We start from the raw sequence: 17,419 nt of genomic DNA, 5'->3' as shown, positions 1-17,419 counted from the left end.
ATTAGCTTATCTTTTACCACTAAATTATTTTTCCCGGAGCTGTTGTAACAGAAGTACCATAAACTGCTGTGACTTTACTATTCTGGAGGCTAGAAGCCCAAAGCCAGTATGTTGGCAAGATAATTCTTTCTGAAGACTCCAAGGAAGAACCTCTTCTCTCTTTCTTAGTTTTTGATGCTTGCTAGCATTCACTGGCTTATAGAGATCACACTTTTCAATTGTCACATTCCTACTATGTGTCCTTGTCTATGTTTATTCACATGGCCCTGAATTCTACCAGTCAGATTTGGGTCCCACTTTAATATAGTATCTTAGCTTTATTACTAATGCAGAGACCCTGTCTACAAAAGGTTTACAGGTTCCTGTGACTCAAACACACTTGAACCCATTGTTGGAAACAAACGTGGGCAACACACAGAAGAATAGTCGAACAAAGCAAAAATAGTTCTTCAAGGTGATTTTTCTTTTGGCAAAAAGGGCAGGCACCCAAACCAAAACTCTGCTAGCCAATATACTCTGAAAATTATAAATAGTGGCTGTGTTTTATCCCTGACTTAGATGGGGACTGCATCTCATCGTATTGGTGGGAGCTTGGCTTTCCAACTGACACAATTGGTTCTATCAGCTCAAAATGAAAGGGTGACTCTTCTAGGGCTATTTTCTATAGGAAAAAAATTTTTATATCAAGTTATAAGTATTTGTTGGTCCCATTATGTAGCCGTAGAGAAGAATCCATTATTTTATTCTGTAATGGAAGGTTATTTTCATTTTTCTCTGAATTTGTCTTGTTTTCTGTTTCTTTGCTCCTGTAATTGATAGTGCATATCATTTTTGTATGAAGTAGCAACAAAATAATGTTATGAAGTTGGGGGTCACCACAACACGAGGAACTGTATTAAAGGGTGCAGTGTTGGTAAGGATGAGAACCACTGCTCTAGACAAACAGGAAATCATGAGTTTTCTGGAAATCAAAAGGGCACTTATCTACTAAGACCCATAAACCATTATCAGGGCTGTAATTAAAGAAAGTTGGTAGGTACCCTTAACAGTTCTATTAAGGAAACCAATGTAAGAAATATGTTAATAAAAGGAAATAAGTATTCACACCTTTAATCCCAGGACTTGAGAGGCAGAGGCAGGCAGATCTCTGATTCAAGGCCAGCCTGGTCTCCAGAGCAAGTGCCAGGACAGCATCCAAAGCTAAACAGAGAAACCCTGTCTCGAAAAACAAAACAAAACATGCACCACTTCATTATATGGACGTAGCATATAAAATCTTGCCTTAAAGCATTGTAAAAATTGCCAGGTGTGGTGGTACACGCCCTTATTCCCAGCACTTAGGAAGCAGGGTCAGGAAAACCTCTGTGAGTTCAAGGTCAGCTGATCTACATAGTTCCAGACTGGATAGAGCTCTCTCTCTCTCTTTCTTTCTCTCTCTCTCTCTCTCTCTCTCTCTCTCTCTGGTTTCTCATAAATAAATAAATAAAAAAGGACACTGTACTACTGAAAATTCAAGAGAATAAAGCATGCAACAAGTGTGATTTATTTCAGGAATGGATGATGGCCCAACATTAGAAAAACAATTTCAGAAAGAAAAAATATTCAGCTACTCCTTATAACACTTTTATATGGAAGAAAAGTCCCTAAATACACTTAAATATTAGCAAATCTAAGAATAAGAAATTTAAATGCTTAAACAGTAAACCATTCCTGTTAAAATTAGGAACAAGATAATTTACACATTTTGTAGTTTCAAGCTAATATGACAAAAAAGAATGAGATATAAATATTGGGAAACAAGGCAAAATGTACTTTTGTTTATAGTTCATACAGTTGTATATGCAGTAGATCTGCTAGAAAAACTTAAAATTCATAGCATTGGAATCTGAAAAGATTAGCTATTTAAAGGACATGTGTGATTTGGTGTTGAGTGGTGATTATTCATAGAAACTCAAACTAGGAAAAGAGAGGAAACTGGTATGAAAAGCCTATGTCCTTTCTTGAGAGGAATCTAGGAAATTTTATTTAGGGGCTGAATGGAGAGTCCTGAGACACAGTATGATTTAGTGTGGTAGAAATTTAATATAAATAAAATACAGTTGGATTATAACTTTACATTTCTGTACAGTGAAAAATAAATGGCATAATATTATGAAATTGATTTCCTACATAGGAGACAACTACACAATTCTATATGAATGACTATAAAAATGGAATTTCTGGTTTGAGCTTTCTCTGGTAATAGTTGAAATAGTCATTTATGGGTTTTTGTAATGTTGACTAACCTTTCATTCCTGAAGTAAACACCACTCACTCAGCTTTATTCCTAACTAGTATTGGGAATTTTCTTGTCTCCTAGGATATCTAAGTGATTGTTAAGTTTTTGAAAATGTGAATTTACAATCTCAAAAGTTTGTGAAGTAGCTAAAATGATAAGGAAATGAGTGACTTAAAAAAGTCAAGGGGCTTGAGATGAGACTTCCTCATTCACTGTTCTTTTCAGCATAATAGATTACCTCTTATTAGTTAAAGTAAATACTAATTTTACAAGTTTCTCAATAGCCTTTGAAGTTATGTGGACCACACTTGAATATTTGAAAATCAGAATAGATGCTAGGGGTTTGCAAACTGCTACCATTTTTTTTTTTTTTTTATAAATTGGCTTTATTGGAAGATAGCATGCCTTCCCAGTTTTGTGTTTTCTGAGAATGCTTTTGTGCTACAAAGACCAGAAGGTGTGACAGAATCATGTTGGCCTACAAAGGCTTATAATATTTGTTATTTTCCCTTACAGAAAATATGTGCAGTTTGGCATGGTAGCCCACGTCTTTTATCCCAGCACCTGGGAGGCAGAGGATCTCAGTGATTGTGAGTGAGGTCAGCTTTTCTATATAGGGAGGTCTAGACCAGCCAGAGCCAATAGTGAGACCTTGGCCCTCCCCCCAAAAATGTTTGCCACCACCCTCACCCTCTGTAATTTAATTGTGATGGCCACCTTAAAGCTTGCCACACTTGGTCCAGACAACATTCATAGCAATTTTCAGGATGTAAGAAAGGAGGAATGTCACTGGCTAGGAGGCCTAGCAGATAGCAGAAAGACAGTGGCTAAGATCTGCATTGGTTGTTAGAGAATGTTACAATGAGTAAGATACTCTTCTTGGAATTAAATCCTTTATTGAAATTAGCATATCAGTTTGGAATCTGGCAGTGTTATATTTTCACATTTAAGTGTTTTGGGGGAGGGGGGAGCTGGATGGTGGTGGCATACTCCTTTAATCCCAGCAGTTTTGAGGCAGAGGCAGGCAGATCTCTTAGTTCGAGGCCAGCCTGGTCTACAAAGCAAATTCCAGGACAGCCTGGGCTACACAGAGAAACTCTAGCTTGGAAAATTTAAAAAAAAAAAAAAAGTTTTTTTTTTTTGTTTCTTCCTTCCTTTTCCAGTCATTATTCTTCATGTTGTCAGGATTTGCAGTGCTCAGATTGATTGTAGGTATACAGCACAATGCCTAGCCATATTGTAAATTTTCCGTGAAAAGTGTCCCATCTCTTCATGGGGGTCAGTTTGGTAAGTTCTGTTTTCTGGTGTGTTAGCTGTTCCATTGAAACTCTCAGGCTTCTTTGCTGTGCTTGTGTAGATGCTGGGGATTGACTCCTTACACATTCTAGGCAAGCATCACCTCCAGCCATTAAAAAAGCCATTGAATGACTTCCAGGTGCACTATTAGGTGCGAAATTCTTATGATTGCATTAAAAGACTTCCTAAAGGAAATGCATGAGTTCACAAATTTTGTATAGATCAACTACAGGTTAGGGAATGACAACTTCAGCCTCCAAGAAGGGTTATAAGGTTGAGTATTCCTCCATAAAGCATCTTATTGTCTCCTTATTTCATTGTTAGAGCAGAAGATCTTCAGTGATTGAGGTTCTTAAGGGAAGTAGAGGTCGTGAAAATCTTGAAAGACCACCATTCAAAACAGATCTGGGGTTTTCAGCCAGAGTGCTTGCTGTGCTTCCAGAGTTGGGTTCTCAACCATTGGATGGGTTGCAACCACCTGTAACTCTAGCTCCAGAGGATCTGATGCCCTCTTCTGGCCTCCATGGGCATTACACTCTTGTTTTCAGACAATGTCCAAACATCAAACCCCACCTGAACACTCATGGTAGTTTCTGCCTGCTGGACATAGCTTGCACTTTTTGTGATTTTGTAATTGTGACCTGTCTCAGCATACCCCCATATCGCCTTTTCCTTTGTTTTGTAGTGTAACATTACCTATAACTATATTTTAAATAAATTACTTGGAGGCTTAATTATTAAAAGATTTGTCAGAATCCCCACTTGTCAGATGATTTCAATGTGCTGTATATTTGTGGACGTGTTTATTATTTCCATGTATAAAACAAAAATGATTAATCCTGTGAATTTCTCCTTTGTCTTTAAGAGCTCTCCGTGGTCCTGTAGAAAGTGGTTTACTTCTTTACCTCGTATCCCTGGTGTAAGGGAAGGGAGGCTTCACTCAAAGGTCTTGCTAAGAAATTCTGCTTCATGTGTGCTTTTGTGCTATTAGAATTGTTGTTTTTCAGTCTGTATTTTGTTACTGACTACTAAAACCATTCCTGTAAGTGACATTAAAGCAAGTGCTAAATGCCATCTACAAATTGAAATAATGAAGGGGTCAAAGTTAACCAATAGATGGGCCATGCCTGAGCCTAAGACCCATGCTTCCAAATGCAAGTTCTCCTTGTTTTTACCTTTGAAAACTTCTCCAGCCCAGGCCTCCCCTTCTCAGGAAACATTGGTTTGTCCCAGGTTCACCAGTGACTCTGGCCTTGTAGAACTGACGGATTAGATCCGAGTCCCTTGATTCGTTGTTAGGGTGCTCAAGTTATACAACTCCAGTATTGTCATGAATAGCCAATGGTGCAAGCAGCCTGCATTGTTCTAAATAGGTTTCTTTCCTTTTGTGGAAGCATTTTATATCAAGGTCTTTAAATGTATATACCATTTTCGTGTTAAATAATTCAGAATTGTTTATGCTTAGTTTTTATTCCAAAGTGAGTTGACATTAAACTAAAAGAGAATCTGGGCTTCATGAATCTTTCTTGATTAATCCTAATATCCCTTGTATCATTCTGTATCTGGTCACACCAACAACCTTTTATTACCCAGCCGCTCTTTCTCATCTCCTCCATTCTCTCCACTTTCTTTTTTTCAAGTATCTTTTAGCCTCAGTTTGAATACTGACCACCTTTTGCCAGAGAATGTGCTATTCTTCCCATCAACGTTCTGAGTTTTATGTTTTCCTTTGTGATGATTTTGAATGGCTGCTGTTCTGTGAAATCCTAAATCTTCAGAACTTCACCATGGATGATGTTTTAAGACAAGCCTTTCATAAATAAAAATGGTAGAATGGACTCTGTGGTCTCATTAATCTATTCTGGCTCTAAAAACCTATAAACTATGTCCTAATCCAAGACTAAAGTACATTAATTATACAAATTCTTTATCAATGGTTGTGTTCTGTAAGGTTGACATACAGAGCTAGTTAGATCATCTTTAACCTTGAAAGATTCTTACCTGTGGAAATAGGGCTGAGGTTCTGCTTTCTGCTTTAATCCTGTGTCTCTTCAGTTAAGACCCCGTGTTCTGTCCTCTTAAAAAACTGCCACTGCTTGAGTGATGTTGTTTGAAGACCAGACCGGCACACAGGCACCATTCCTCCTGCCTGGACAGTTTTGCTTCCTTTGTCTCTTTCTTCAAAACAAAACAAGCAGCATCTCCATTTTTAGTAGTGAATTTCAAAATCCTTTTTAACCTTATAGGTCCAAGGGTAGTCAAGGATGGCTGCAGCTTCATATGATCAGTTGTTAAAGCAAGTTGAGGCACTGAAGATGGAGAACTCAAATCTTCGACAAGAGCTAGAAGATAATTCCAATCATCTTACAAAACTGGAAACTGAGGCATCTAATATGAAGGTATCAAGACTGCAACTTTTAATTGTAGCTTATCCACTTTCATTCAGTATTCCCTCTTGTAAACTTGGAATAACTAAGACACTTTACTTACTCAAAAGTATACTTTAAGCTAGACAATAATATATAAACTCTTTCTGAGAAAAGTTAACATATTCTTAGGAAATGTGTTAATGTAATGAATCATGTAAAAAAAATTAACTCTGGTGACTAATTCATTCTTCGTTTTCAAGTTTAAAAATAAGACCCCCTACTTTATCATTATATTCAGTTTAGTGGAAAGGTTTTTCTGTATAGCTTAGTGAAACTAGCTTTATTTTACAGTGTATCTCAAATATCACATTATCTTATTTGGAAAATGTAGGTACCATAAGCCTAGATGATGATTCCTATGGCACTTCCAAGCCCTGAAGTTGGTTTGCCAAATAGCAAGAAAAGTTCCACAGAATTTAGTGTTTAGAAGGGAAAACATTTTGTCTTTAAAGTAATTGATTAAAAGTTTAGTTTTTAATTTATTAAAATTTATTTAATTAATTTCCAGTTAGGGATGTTTATACCACGGAATGTAGTAACTTCATAAAATTGGAGATTGTCAACAGAAATGGTTATTTCCTTCCCAAAGGGGAAATTTTGTTTTGTGATTTTTCTATTGCTTGGCTATTTTAACATCTTACTTCCTGACTTTTTCCTCTGAATACTCTACTTTCTTCATCTATACACATTTCCTAGTCTGTCTAGTTCTTTTTCTGTCATCTCAAAGTCTCCCTTCTTTTCTAGACTGTTGTGTCTCACTGAAGAAACTGTTCACTTTCTTTATCCTTTAGCTCCAGCATCCTAACAGCTCAGCCCTTTGCTCTTACATACTGTCTTACCTATCTTTCTATTATCTTTTTCCCATTCTAATTGCCATTAAACTCTGTGGCAATAACATCTCCAAAACTCGTTTTGGAAATAGGTAAACTATAAACAAGCACTTGTTTTTCCTTACCACAGGCTGCTATCAGTGACTTAAAACACCTGAGTCAGTTACCTCATAGGTTAAAAAGCCATTTCTTATCTTAACACTACAGCACAATGCACTTTAAACTTGTACAGGGCATGCGTTTGTGAGAGTTCAGGATAGAAACTGCAGACACATTTTGGTCTGTCTGATTGCATACACTTGGCAAACCTCCTGGAGGACCTGTTTAGACAGTACAAATCCAGTTTGTAGTGCAGAACTCAGATCTAGCTTCAAGTTTTTCTTTCATTATTTAAGCAAATCCAAAAATTGTTTTTAAAAAACACTTTGGAGGAGACATTTTAATCGACACTTAGGTCCATCTCCATGCTGAAGTAGAGTGTCTTTGAGAGTGACCATACAAGTCACACCTCGGGCTGCTTGCTCACAGACCAAGCACAGTCTGCATCAGGAGGAATACATGTAAGGTGCCCAGCATTCGGTGACTACTCAAGGGGTTTCTGCACACACCCTTGCAGATCCATCCTCGTATTTCATTAGCATCGGGCTTACGGCATCAGTAATTCCAGACTGCAGTGAAGCTGTGGATTCCTAATGGGCTCTAGGCTGTTAAAGAGCTGGAACCCGTTTTGTCTTCTGTTGATTTTAAAAAGGTGCTTTTGAAACCGTTGATAATTTCCATGTTGGGTTAAAGTTAATGCAGTACAGTAGTTCAAACACTCTTTGGACGCATAGAACAATGCCAAAGCATGTTTCCTGACCTTTAACCTAGTCACCACAAAGCAAGGCAAGACACATCTTCAGATTAAACTAGGGAGCCTAAAATACAAGCAATAGTACCATCTACTGGCAAAAGAGGGTACTGTCCTGTTGTTGGCTACATGACCTCACAATAAAAACATAAAAATACTGTGGGATAACAGGAGAATGTACATTAAAAGTTAGGGAAATACGAGCAGACCACATATTTGAGGGTATTGAGGAAGTACTTACTTTAGATATAAGTATGGTAATGTGGCTGTGTTTAGAAAGAACCCCTATTTAAATATACCTGCTGAAATATTGTATTAGGAATGATATGTCAAATCCCCAGCATCATGAAAAGCAAAGCAAGACTGAGATTATTGGTGATGTTCCTCTCTGGGACATTGGTTTTAAGTACAAGCTGAGCTTTATTCTGAGCACAAGCAGACAGCTTTGCCCAGAGAACACACCTGAAGGCAAGTGAGAAGAGCCCCAAACCGGGGCTGCTTTTGCTGTGGACATTGGGTCTTGGAGGAGGAGGGTGGGGAAGGAATAAAAGGCATAATATTAGCATATAGGACTTGCTACAGGGAAAGAAACTTTAGGTTTATAAAGCATTTGCCAAGTTTTGAACTTTTTAGACCATATTAAAAACCTTAACACCAAGGGGCAGAATTTTAGTGCTCAAGAGGTAAGAACCACCAGAAAATACAGCAGAGATGAAAACCATAGTGAAATATTTAAGGGATACATCTGCTGTGCCAATATTGGCTGGTTCCCAAGACACATGTCAGTTGTATAAATAGGAGGCTAAAGAACAAGGAAGCAGACTTCCATGTCTTCAATCTAAATTAAAGGGTCATAATCAAGAAAAAGAAAGTAGGAGGTAGTGCATAAGCAATCTAGGTGTTGGGGTTAGTCAAGGGTTCTTAACATAAATATAATAGTGTCTTGAGAAAAAAAAGGAAAATTGATAAAATGCCAAAAATGCTATAAATTTTTGATAGAGAATTGTATCTATAATTAAAAATGTTCTCTCAGGAAACACTTCCCAGAAGATTTCACCTGCTGGGCTCTTCTTCTTCTTCTTCTTCTTTTTTTTTTTTTTTTTTTTTTTTTTTTTTCCACCTGCCTCTGTACCACTGGGATTAAAGGCGTGCACCACCAACGTGCTGGGCTCTTCTTAATCACTGCTATCTTCTCAGCCCCAGCTAAACAACATAGAGTATCCCAGCAAAGCAACTGTTTCACTTCAGTAGTTCTGGAATCTTGTTAGACCCAGCTAACCAGAACCACAGAATTCAGAATAACAAATGGCCCTGATAGTCTTTAAACTTCCCTCTGAAACTTCAGAAGCCAGGCCTCCATCTTCTACACTGCCATCAACATTTTTGTTTTTAAGATCCCACAAAGCACCTCTTCAAACTTTGAATACTCAGTGGTTTTCTAGCCCAAAGTTCCAAAATCCTTCCACAGTCCTCCCCAAAACATGGTCAGGTCTGTCACAGCAATACCCCACTATCCTGGTACCAACTTGTCTTAGGGTTTCTGTTACTATGATGAAATACTATAGCCAAAGCAACTTAGGGAGGAAAGGTTTTATTTGACTTACACTTCCACATCACAGTTTAACACCACAGGAAATCAGGGCAGGAACTCAAACAGCGCAGGAACCTGAAGGCAGGAGCTGATGCAGAGGCCATGAAGGACTGCTGCTTACTGGCTTGTTCCTTATGGCTTGGTCATTCCACTTTCTTATAGAACCCAGGACCAACTGCCCAGGGATGGCAACACCCAACATGGACTTGGCCCTCTCCCATCAATCACTAATTAAGAAAATGCCCTATAGGTCTGCCTATACCCTGATCTTATGGAGGCATTTTCTCAATTGATGAGAATAGCTCTCTGATGACTATAGCTTGTGCAGGTTGACATCGAACTAGCCAGTACAGGCTTTATCAGAATCAAAAACTTCTATCTTCCAGAAGACTTCAATAAGAAAATGAAAAACAGGACATCATTGACTAAGGAAAATCATTTACCATGCTGTACATATATTTGACAAAAGAACTTGTTTCAAAGTATATAAAGGACTTGTATTATAAACAATAAGGTCTAATTTGGGGAGCTAGGGAGCTGGTCAGTGGGTAAGGATAAAAGCACCAGTGGCACAACAGGGAGATCCCCAGGAGAAAATGCTGTGCTGATGAGTGTAGTCCCAGCACTCCTAAGGTAAGAGGAGGGGCAGAGACTGGAGGATCCATTTCCCAGAAGCTCAAGGCCTTTGCCTCAACAAGATGGAAGAGAACTGACTCCCAGAAGTCTCCTGACCCCCCACAGGTATACGTCACACACAGGAGTAGACAGACAGATGGGGTTAAATATCCAGTGCTTTGCAACATGGCTGCAAAAAATAAAAAGATAATTCTAAAAGGAAGCTTAATGGCCAGGTACACTAATGGAAAGTAGTTCAGTATCACCTGTCATCAGGGAAATACAAAGATCATTTTACTCCTAGTCAAATGACTAAGCTTTAAAAGACGATACACATAAATTGGAATATTGAAATGCTCACATACTGCACTGGGCCTATTACACACACACACACACACACACACACACACACACACACACACACACACACACACACACACACACACACACCAGTTTCTTTTCAGGGTAAACACTGTGATTCGGCATTTGAACTTGAAATCACCCCAAGAGAAGTAAGTGTGTATGTCTGCTAGATACTTGTACAGAATGATCATACTAGCATTCTTCACAGTAGCCTTCAGACTGGTCCCATCCAAATGTCCCATTAGGAGAAGAAAGAATAAACCGGGAGTGAATTCATATAGTAGACTTCTGTATTTCACCAAAAAGTAATGAATGAATACATGCAGTAAAACATGGAGGCATCCTACAGGTAAGATTATATTAAAGTGGAAAACACAGAGACTTGAAGGACTGCATGCTGTCTAGTTCCAGCATAGTGGTTATTCCTGGGGACCGAAGATGCACTGGCGAGAACTTGAAGGGACCAAACCTTGAAAGGTTAAGCCATCAAGGATCTGTACCTGTATATATTGAGCCTCAAAATAGAAACACAATTGGTGTTATTTTTGTTAGGAAGTAGGCATAGACTATTCATTGCAAGCTGTAAGTAATGTAAATCATGCTAGATGTTGTCATCTAAGGCAAAGTAACTGGATATGAGTGAGTTGGCATGTCTGGTTTTGCTTAGTGAAGCTCCTAAGTCAAAGCACTTATCAAAGATAATGTAACAGACAAATTAGCACAAGCTGATACTTTTTAGAATTGCTACTCTTAAAACCCTTTTATCCTTAAATTTCATTTGTTTTATTTATATTGCTGCTTTTATCAAATTTCTAATAGATGTACAGAGCCTTTGGTATTGGCCCGAGAATTAAGCCTACGGTGACACATACTCTCTACAAAAAGCATTTGCTAAGCTGTACCCAGCCACCGAGACTTTGTGTTCACAGTTATTTACCTGTTATGTGTGTGCCTGTGTTGCACATATGGAAGTCAGAGGACAATTTGTGGGAGTCAGTTTTTTTCTACCCCATGGATTCAAATTCAGATTGTAAGATCTGCTTCAGAGACTTAAAAAAAAAATGTATTACAAGTTGTGAATGCTAAACAGTTTTAAGATTAGGAAATTTGAGCAATATCAGAATAACTTAGTGAGTAAGGGATTTGGGGAGGGACTAATTCTAGGGTCTTGTGTGTCCTGGGTAAGCAGTCTACCACTGAGCTTTACCTCCAGCTCATTCACTGATTTAACTTTATAATTCTATCACCAGAGGTAGAGAGAAGCTTTTTCTTGTCATTCTGTACAAACATGTTCAATGGTATTCTTTTTTGCATACTTTGTTTTTCTGTATATTGTGCTATGATCATCTTGTCATAAGGTGATAAGGTTGTTAAAAGACTGCTACAAGAGTAGCCATGGATGGAAGGAGAGTTAGAGCCCTGGGGGAAAAAAATCACATCTACAGTGGTAGTCTCAAACTGTGAAAGAGGTGAAGTGACCTGAAGTTGACAGTTGGGCATGCTCCGCACTCACTGAAGGGAGGTGTCCCCACATGAATATGGTCTCATTCTCACAGTGGTGACATTCTCTGGAGATGATTTCAACATGACATCCTTTACCTTCAGGTCCCCACACCTTCCTCCCCAAGCCTTTCGAATAACACCATGGTCTGTTCGAAGGTTACACGCTCAGACCACAGGTCATTTGTTCTCCTCAGTGCTTTCAGTGGCAAGATGAAGATAGAGCAGTGGTGCTGCCCCTCCCATGTTGGCCCACTTTTTCAAAGATCTTCTCAGGGCCTCTGTTGATCACTTTCCCATACAGTAAGAAACACTTTAGTTTCAGGTTTACAGACACTCAGTGCATTTTTCTGCATTTTCAAAATCAAATTGGCCAAACAAAGGCCATGCTGGAAGCCAGAGTGGTGTGCTTCAATATATGCGAAGTATAAGTTAAGTTACTAAGTAATACAAATAAAAGACAAGGCTTACAGGTAACTGGACAGAAAAATTGGATTGAAAATGACTTTCAGACACTTTTTGAAAAAAAAATATCAAGAAGTAGTTTATGTGAGAAAAAAAGGCAGTGACATCAGGGCAGGAGGCAGCTAGCAGATGTGAGTCTGTCAAGTGTAAGTCAGGGCTCTAGCAATCTGTTCGAGTGTGCTGCGGCACTTGGGGAGTAAGCTGAGCAGACTGTGTCCTGGTCATGCAGATACAGGCCCAAGAGGTACACGTTCTAAACAGCCTCTGTGTGTGTGTGTGTGTGTGTGTGTGTGTGTGTGTGTGTGTGTGTGTGTGTGTGTGTGTGTCTTAAGCAAGACTGTATGTGTCAGCTGATTCAAAATGATGGTAATTCCACCTTTCATAAAAATTAACAGATGTTTTATTAGCCTACATTGTACAAAATAATGGATTTGTTTCATTGTCTTTTTCTTCATAACATGCCTCCCATTGCCTTGTGTGCCATGAATGTCTTGCATGGAGACTCCTCATAATCACTGTTATCACAAGATGCCACCATTATTGCTATTGGAAATATAACAATAATAGATAGTACATTAATATACGTTCTAGCTTATGGTTCGTTGTCAACCTGAACTGAAATAACTTTCTCCCTGGTCATATCTAAATGCCAAGAAATACAGATTCATGTACTCAAGAAGTTATTTAGAATTTCATGTTAATGTACTGTGCTCTTTTTAATAGGAAGTACTTAAACAGCTACAGGGAAGTATTGAAGATGAAACTATGACTTCTTCTGGACAGATTGACTTACTAGAGCGTCTTAAAGGTACATTTTTAAAGTATTTTAAAAACACTGTTTTAGGATAACTTGACAACTGATTCAGAGTTCAGCTGCTCTCATTTGGACCATGGGTTCATCTTTCTCCTCCCATCTCCACACTGGGTCGAGGCTGTTAAATGCAAATAGATAAAAGGTCTGCTTGCTTGCTGTTTCCACTTCATGTCATTGGTTTTCAATGTATGGTTTTAAGTTTTCTCCTGGAAAGTTCTAAGCTATTTTTTAAAAGTCATTGTATTCTACCAGTCACTAAATAGGCTTCTGTGTGCCATCTGTCATAAGACTCCCATGGCAGGTAGACTCAAGTTTTTTGTGTTCCATCTGGACTTGTGTTCCTGGCTTTTCTTATGCCATTTCTAACAGAATCTGTTTAAAGATGTCTTTCTCACTTTGTTCTGTAGAAATTCCAGTGTTAAACAGGGACCCTGCTTAGTAATAATTGAAACTAGACTAATTACTTTTGAATTCTTAAATACTGTCTCCAGGGAATCTAAGGATGGACATTTTGTGTAATTTCCTTTAACATACTTGTTTTCCTTATGACTCAAGCTGTCTTTGCAGGGAAGTTTTTAACTTTTCTAAATATTTATTCAGTCATATATGTTTGTAGTTAAAATAGAAACCTGAGACTTCACTTTTAAAATAATGTAATTGCTTTAGGAATATTTTACATGACATAAAACAGTTACTACATAAGAATTTTGTCTCTGCTTAGAATTTAACTTAGATAGCAGTTTCCCTGGAGTGAAACTACGCTCAAAAATGTCCCTCCGTTCCTATGGAAGTCGGGAGGGATCGGTGTCAAGCCGCTCAGGAGAGTGCAGTCCTGTTCCCGTAGGATCATTTCCAAGAAGAGCATTTGTAAATGGAAGCAGAGAAAGTACTGGATATTTGGAAGAGCTCGAAAAAGAAAGGTAACGTTTATTCCTATGTAGTAAGTACTGCACGTACATGGAAGAGGCTTGATGTTTTGTAAGATACAGAGGAGAGTTTGATGGCAGGTGACATGGCCTGCTCCTTAGGGCATTTTCTGTTTCATTACCTTTTTAGTTTCTTACTTCTTCCACCTCCCCTTCCCCCAGACAGGGTTTCTCTGTATAGCCCTGGCAGTCCTGAAACTCACAGAGATTCAGCTACTTCTGCCTCAGAATGCTGGGATTAAAGGCATACACCACCATGCTTGGCTCAAGTATTTTAGGACTCTTAATACCCAGAAGGTGCCTTATCTTTTTATACCTAAAAGTTAGGTCAGACATTTAAATGGTAACATGTATGTTAGATAATAGCGTTATGACCTTAGGTGAGTCAACAAATTTATGTCATGTTCTTTTGTAAAACACTGATACAGAGTGTCATAGCCAGCTATGGTGGCACATACCTTTAATCCCAGCACTTGGAAGTCAGATGCAGGCAGATCTCTGTGAGTTCGAGGCCAGCCTGGTCTACAAAGCGAGTTCCAGGACGATCTGGGAAGCTACACAGAGAACCATGTCTCCAAAAACCAAAAAAACACACAAAAAAAAATTTTTGTCATGAACTTAAATTCATGAAAATTGTATTACATATTATACAATTGATTTAACACCTTATTAGATCAGTAAGTTAAAATACATGTGCCCTCAGAATTTACCAAGTGTGCATGCTTGAACATGTATGGAATGAAGTACATAAAGACATTCATGTCATATTTATGTTAATAGCAAAGTATTTAAAAGGCCCTAAGTGCTCCCCAGTAAAGAACTTGCCATAGTATCTCCTTTGTAGATTCATCAATACTGGGAGATACATGGGATATTAGGCAGCCGTCAAAAGTACATAGTAGGTCTTTTGTTCTTATATGCAATGATCCCCAGTATAGATTTTTAAGTGAAATAATAGAGTCTGTATGTTTCTAAACATACATGTAGTTATGTGCACTGGAAACATACACTGCTTCGGGGAAAGAGCCGCACAAAACAATGAGGAACTTTGTTTATACTTCTGTTGAGTTTTATCTCAGTAACACTATTTTGTTGTATGTTTATATATATAATGGTCAGGTGTATGGTGGGACTGGTTCTTCAGGAATTACATAAATTCATTTTAAGATTCCAAGCTAAGTTTCTGTACTTCAGAGTGACTTCCTCTGACTGCATATATGATGCGTTTATTCACAGTGTTGTTGCTCAGCCTCTGACATCAGTGTTCAAGGCTGCAGCTTCCAGGCTTCTCCTTTTTTCCCAGAGTCATTGCTGCTGGCTTAACTCCTTTAGTGTAGTGTTTATTCTTCTTCTGGCTTTGAAATCTGTTCTGTCCATGCCTTTCACTTACCTTGTAGACGGTATGGAAGAAGGCCCTTGATTGAAGCATGTTACTAGTCAGGTTGAGAACTGTCTTACTCAGGGAAGGAACACACTTGGTACTCAGATGTCATTGAGTAAAATACCATAAATCCTACTTCAAAATCCAAGTCAGTAAGTTCCTCACTCATTCACTACTGTTTTACAGTAACAACTGGGAAGTTATTCTTAGACAATATTCTGTAGCTTGTGTAAACTTACCTGTCTTTTAAATATAGATCATTACTCCTTGCTGATCTTGACAAAGAAGAAAAGGAAAAAGACTGGTATTATGCTCAACTTCAGAACCTCACAAAAAGAATAGATAGCCTGCCTTTAACTGAAAACGTAAGTACTGTGGGAACACAACTGAGATTGAATAACTGGATCTTTAAAAGTACTGAGATTATCGGTAAGGCATTTGAGATAACTGCATTAGTAATGAATGGTCTTAATTAGCTATTAACCTAAATATATAGTGGTCAACAAGTATTTTTGGTTTGGTTTGGTTAGGTTTGTTTTTGTGGGGGGTTGTTTCTGGTTTTGACACGAGGTATTTTGTAGCCTAGGCTGACTTCAAACTTGCTATATAGCTGGAGAGGACCTGATCCTCCCAAGTACTAGGATTATAGACCTGCATCACCATACTAGCCTGTTAGTTTTTAGTAGAAAATGAAAGTTTATTGTATACCAACAGATACTCATTTTAATCCCCCATGAATTTGAATCCAGATTCCACTAGACAACTATATTTTTAATTGGTAGAAACATTATACCATTGGCTTGTTTTTTCTGTACAATATAGGAATCACACCTGATAGGTTTTATAACTAAAATATTCTTGCAGATAATTTAAATCTTACTCTATCTAGGTATAAATGCCAGTAGCTATAGCCAGGGGTCTTAATCTTTTTGTGAATTATAGAATCCCTTTAACAAATACACCTTTGTTTAAAATTTTAAAACGGAGATGAGTGAGATTGCTCAGCAGGTAAGATGGCTTCTGCCTAGCTGGCAGCCTGAGTTCAGTCCCGGGAATACACCTGGTAGTAGGAGAAAACTAACTTCCATAAATTGTCTCCTGACTTCCACATTCCTGCTGTGCCATGCACATGCATTTGCACGCACGCAAACACACACACACACACACACACACACACACACACACACACACACACACAAATAATAAATGTTAAAAAATAATCCTTTAGGCTTGTTCCTCGCTGTGTTAACTTTTACTCTTGGGATAACCTATATTATAGTTGTTTCTCAGAGTTGGGGTGCTCCTCTATTGTCCAGCATGCACATAGCTTTGGGTCAATCCCAGGCCTCATATGGGTGTGATGGTACATGCCTATAATGCTGTGTCCAGCACAACTCCAGAGATGGGCCTGATTGAGGCAGTGGGGGAATGAAGAAAAGACAAACACACATGGACACACAGAAATGGTGGACTGGGTTCTCTGATGGGGATACAGCACCCTGGAAGCTCAGCATGTTTAGTATATAATGTTAAACAAGGAGGTAGAGTTATTCCATAGAGATAAATAGAGAGGCAGGTTTAGTAGGAACAGTTTCCGTAGGGGAACAGTCTCCAAGTCATAAATATTAGGCCATAAACATCCAGAGGAAGACAGCTATGGTGGGCATTGACACTCAGACCAGGAGGGAAGGCATTGCCATCTCCCATGGGTCTGAGTCTGTGGGGTCCTTGACATAGCCGTGCCCACATTAAGAAAACACATTTACTTGACTTCACATACTCAGGCCTTCCTCTGTTCCCCACATGTAATCTTAACACTCAGGGATTTGAGGCAGGAATGTCAGAAATTCAAAGTCTTAGAGCTAGAGAGATGGCTCAACAGTTAGGAGCACTCACTGCTCTTCTGAGGACCTGGATTTGCTTCCCAGCACCCACATGGAAACTCACAAGCATCTATAACTCCAGTCCTCAGAGACCTGATGCCCTCTTCTGGCCTTTGTGGACACCAGGCACACACGTGGTATACATATATACATGCAGGCAAAACACTCATACGTGTAAAATAAAAATGATAAGTCTTT

General features: G+C 38.6%; 1 protein-coding gene across 9 annotated transcripts in view; it reads left to right on the top strand.

The window, feature by feature from the left end:
* The window catches only part of Apc (APC regulator of WNT signaling pathway), a 104,061-nt gene that overhangs the window by 38,433 nt on the left and 48,209 nt on the right, over window positions 1-17,419 (top strand). For all 9 annotated transcript variants that reach the window (XM_035440207.1, XM_035440206.1, XM_035440208.1 and 6 more), the window contains exons 2-5: window positions 5,821-5,973; window positions 12,941-13,025; window positions 13,753-13,951; window positions 15,595-15,703. In XM_035440207.1, the coding sequence (XP_035296098.1) occupies window positions 5,839-5,973; window positions 12,941-13,025; window positions 13,753-13,951; window positions 15,595-15,703 (528 nt within the window). In that variant the 5' untranslated portion in view covers window positions 5,821-5,838. The remainder of the gene's footprint in view (window positions 1-5,820; window positions 5,974-12,940; window positions 13,026-13,752; window positions 13,952-15,594; window positions 15,704-17,419) is intronic.

Source organism: Cricetulus griseus, chromosome 2 (genome assembly GCF_003668045.3).
Source record: "Cricetulus griseus strain 17A/GY chromosome 2, alternate assembly CriGri-PICRH-1.0, whole genome shotgun sequence".
In the NCBI taxonomy this organism is placed as follows: domain Eukaryota; kingdom Metazoa; phylum Chordata; class Mammalia; order Rodentia; family Cricetidae; genus Cricetulus; species Cricetulus griseus.
Note: the sequence above shows the minus strand (reverse complement) of the source record. Positions and strands in the feature narration are given on the sequence as shown.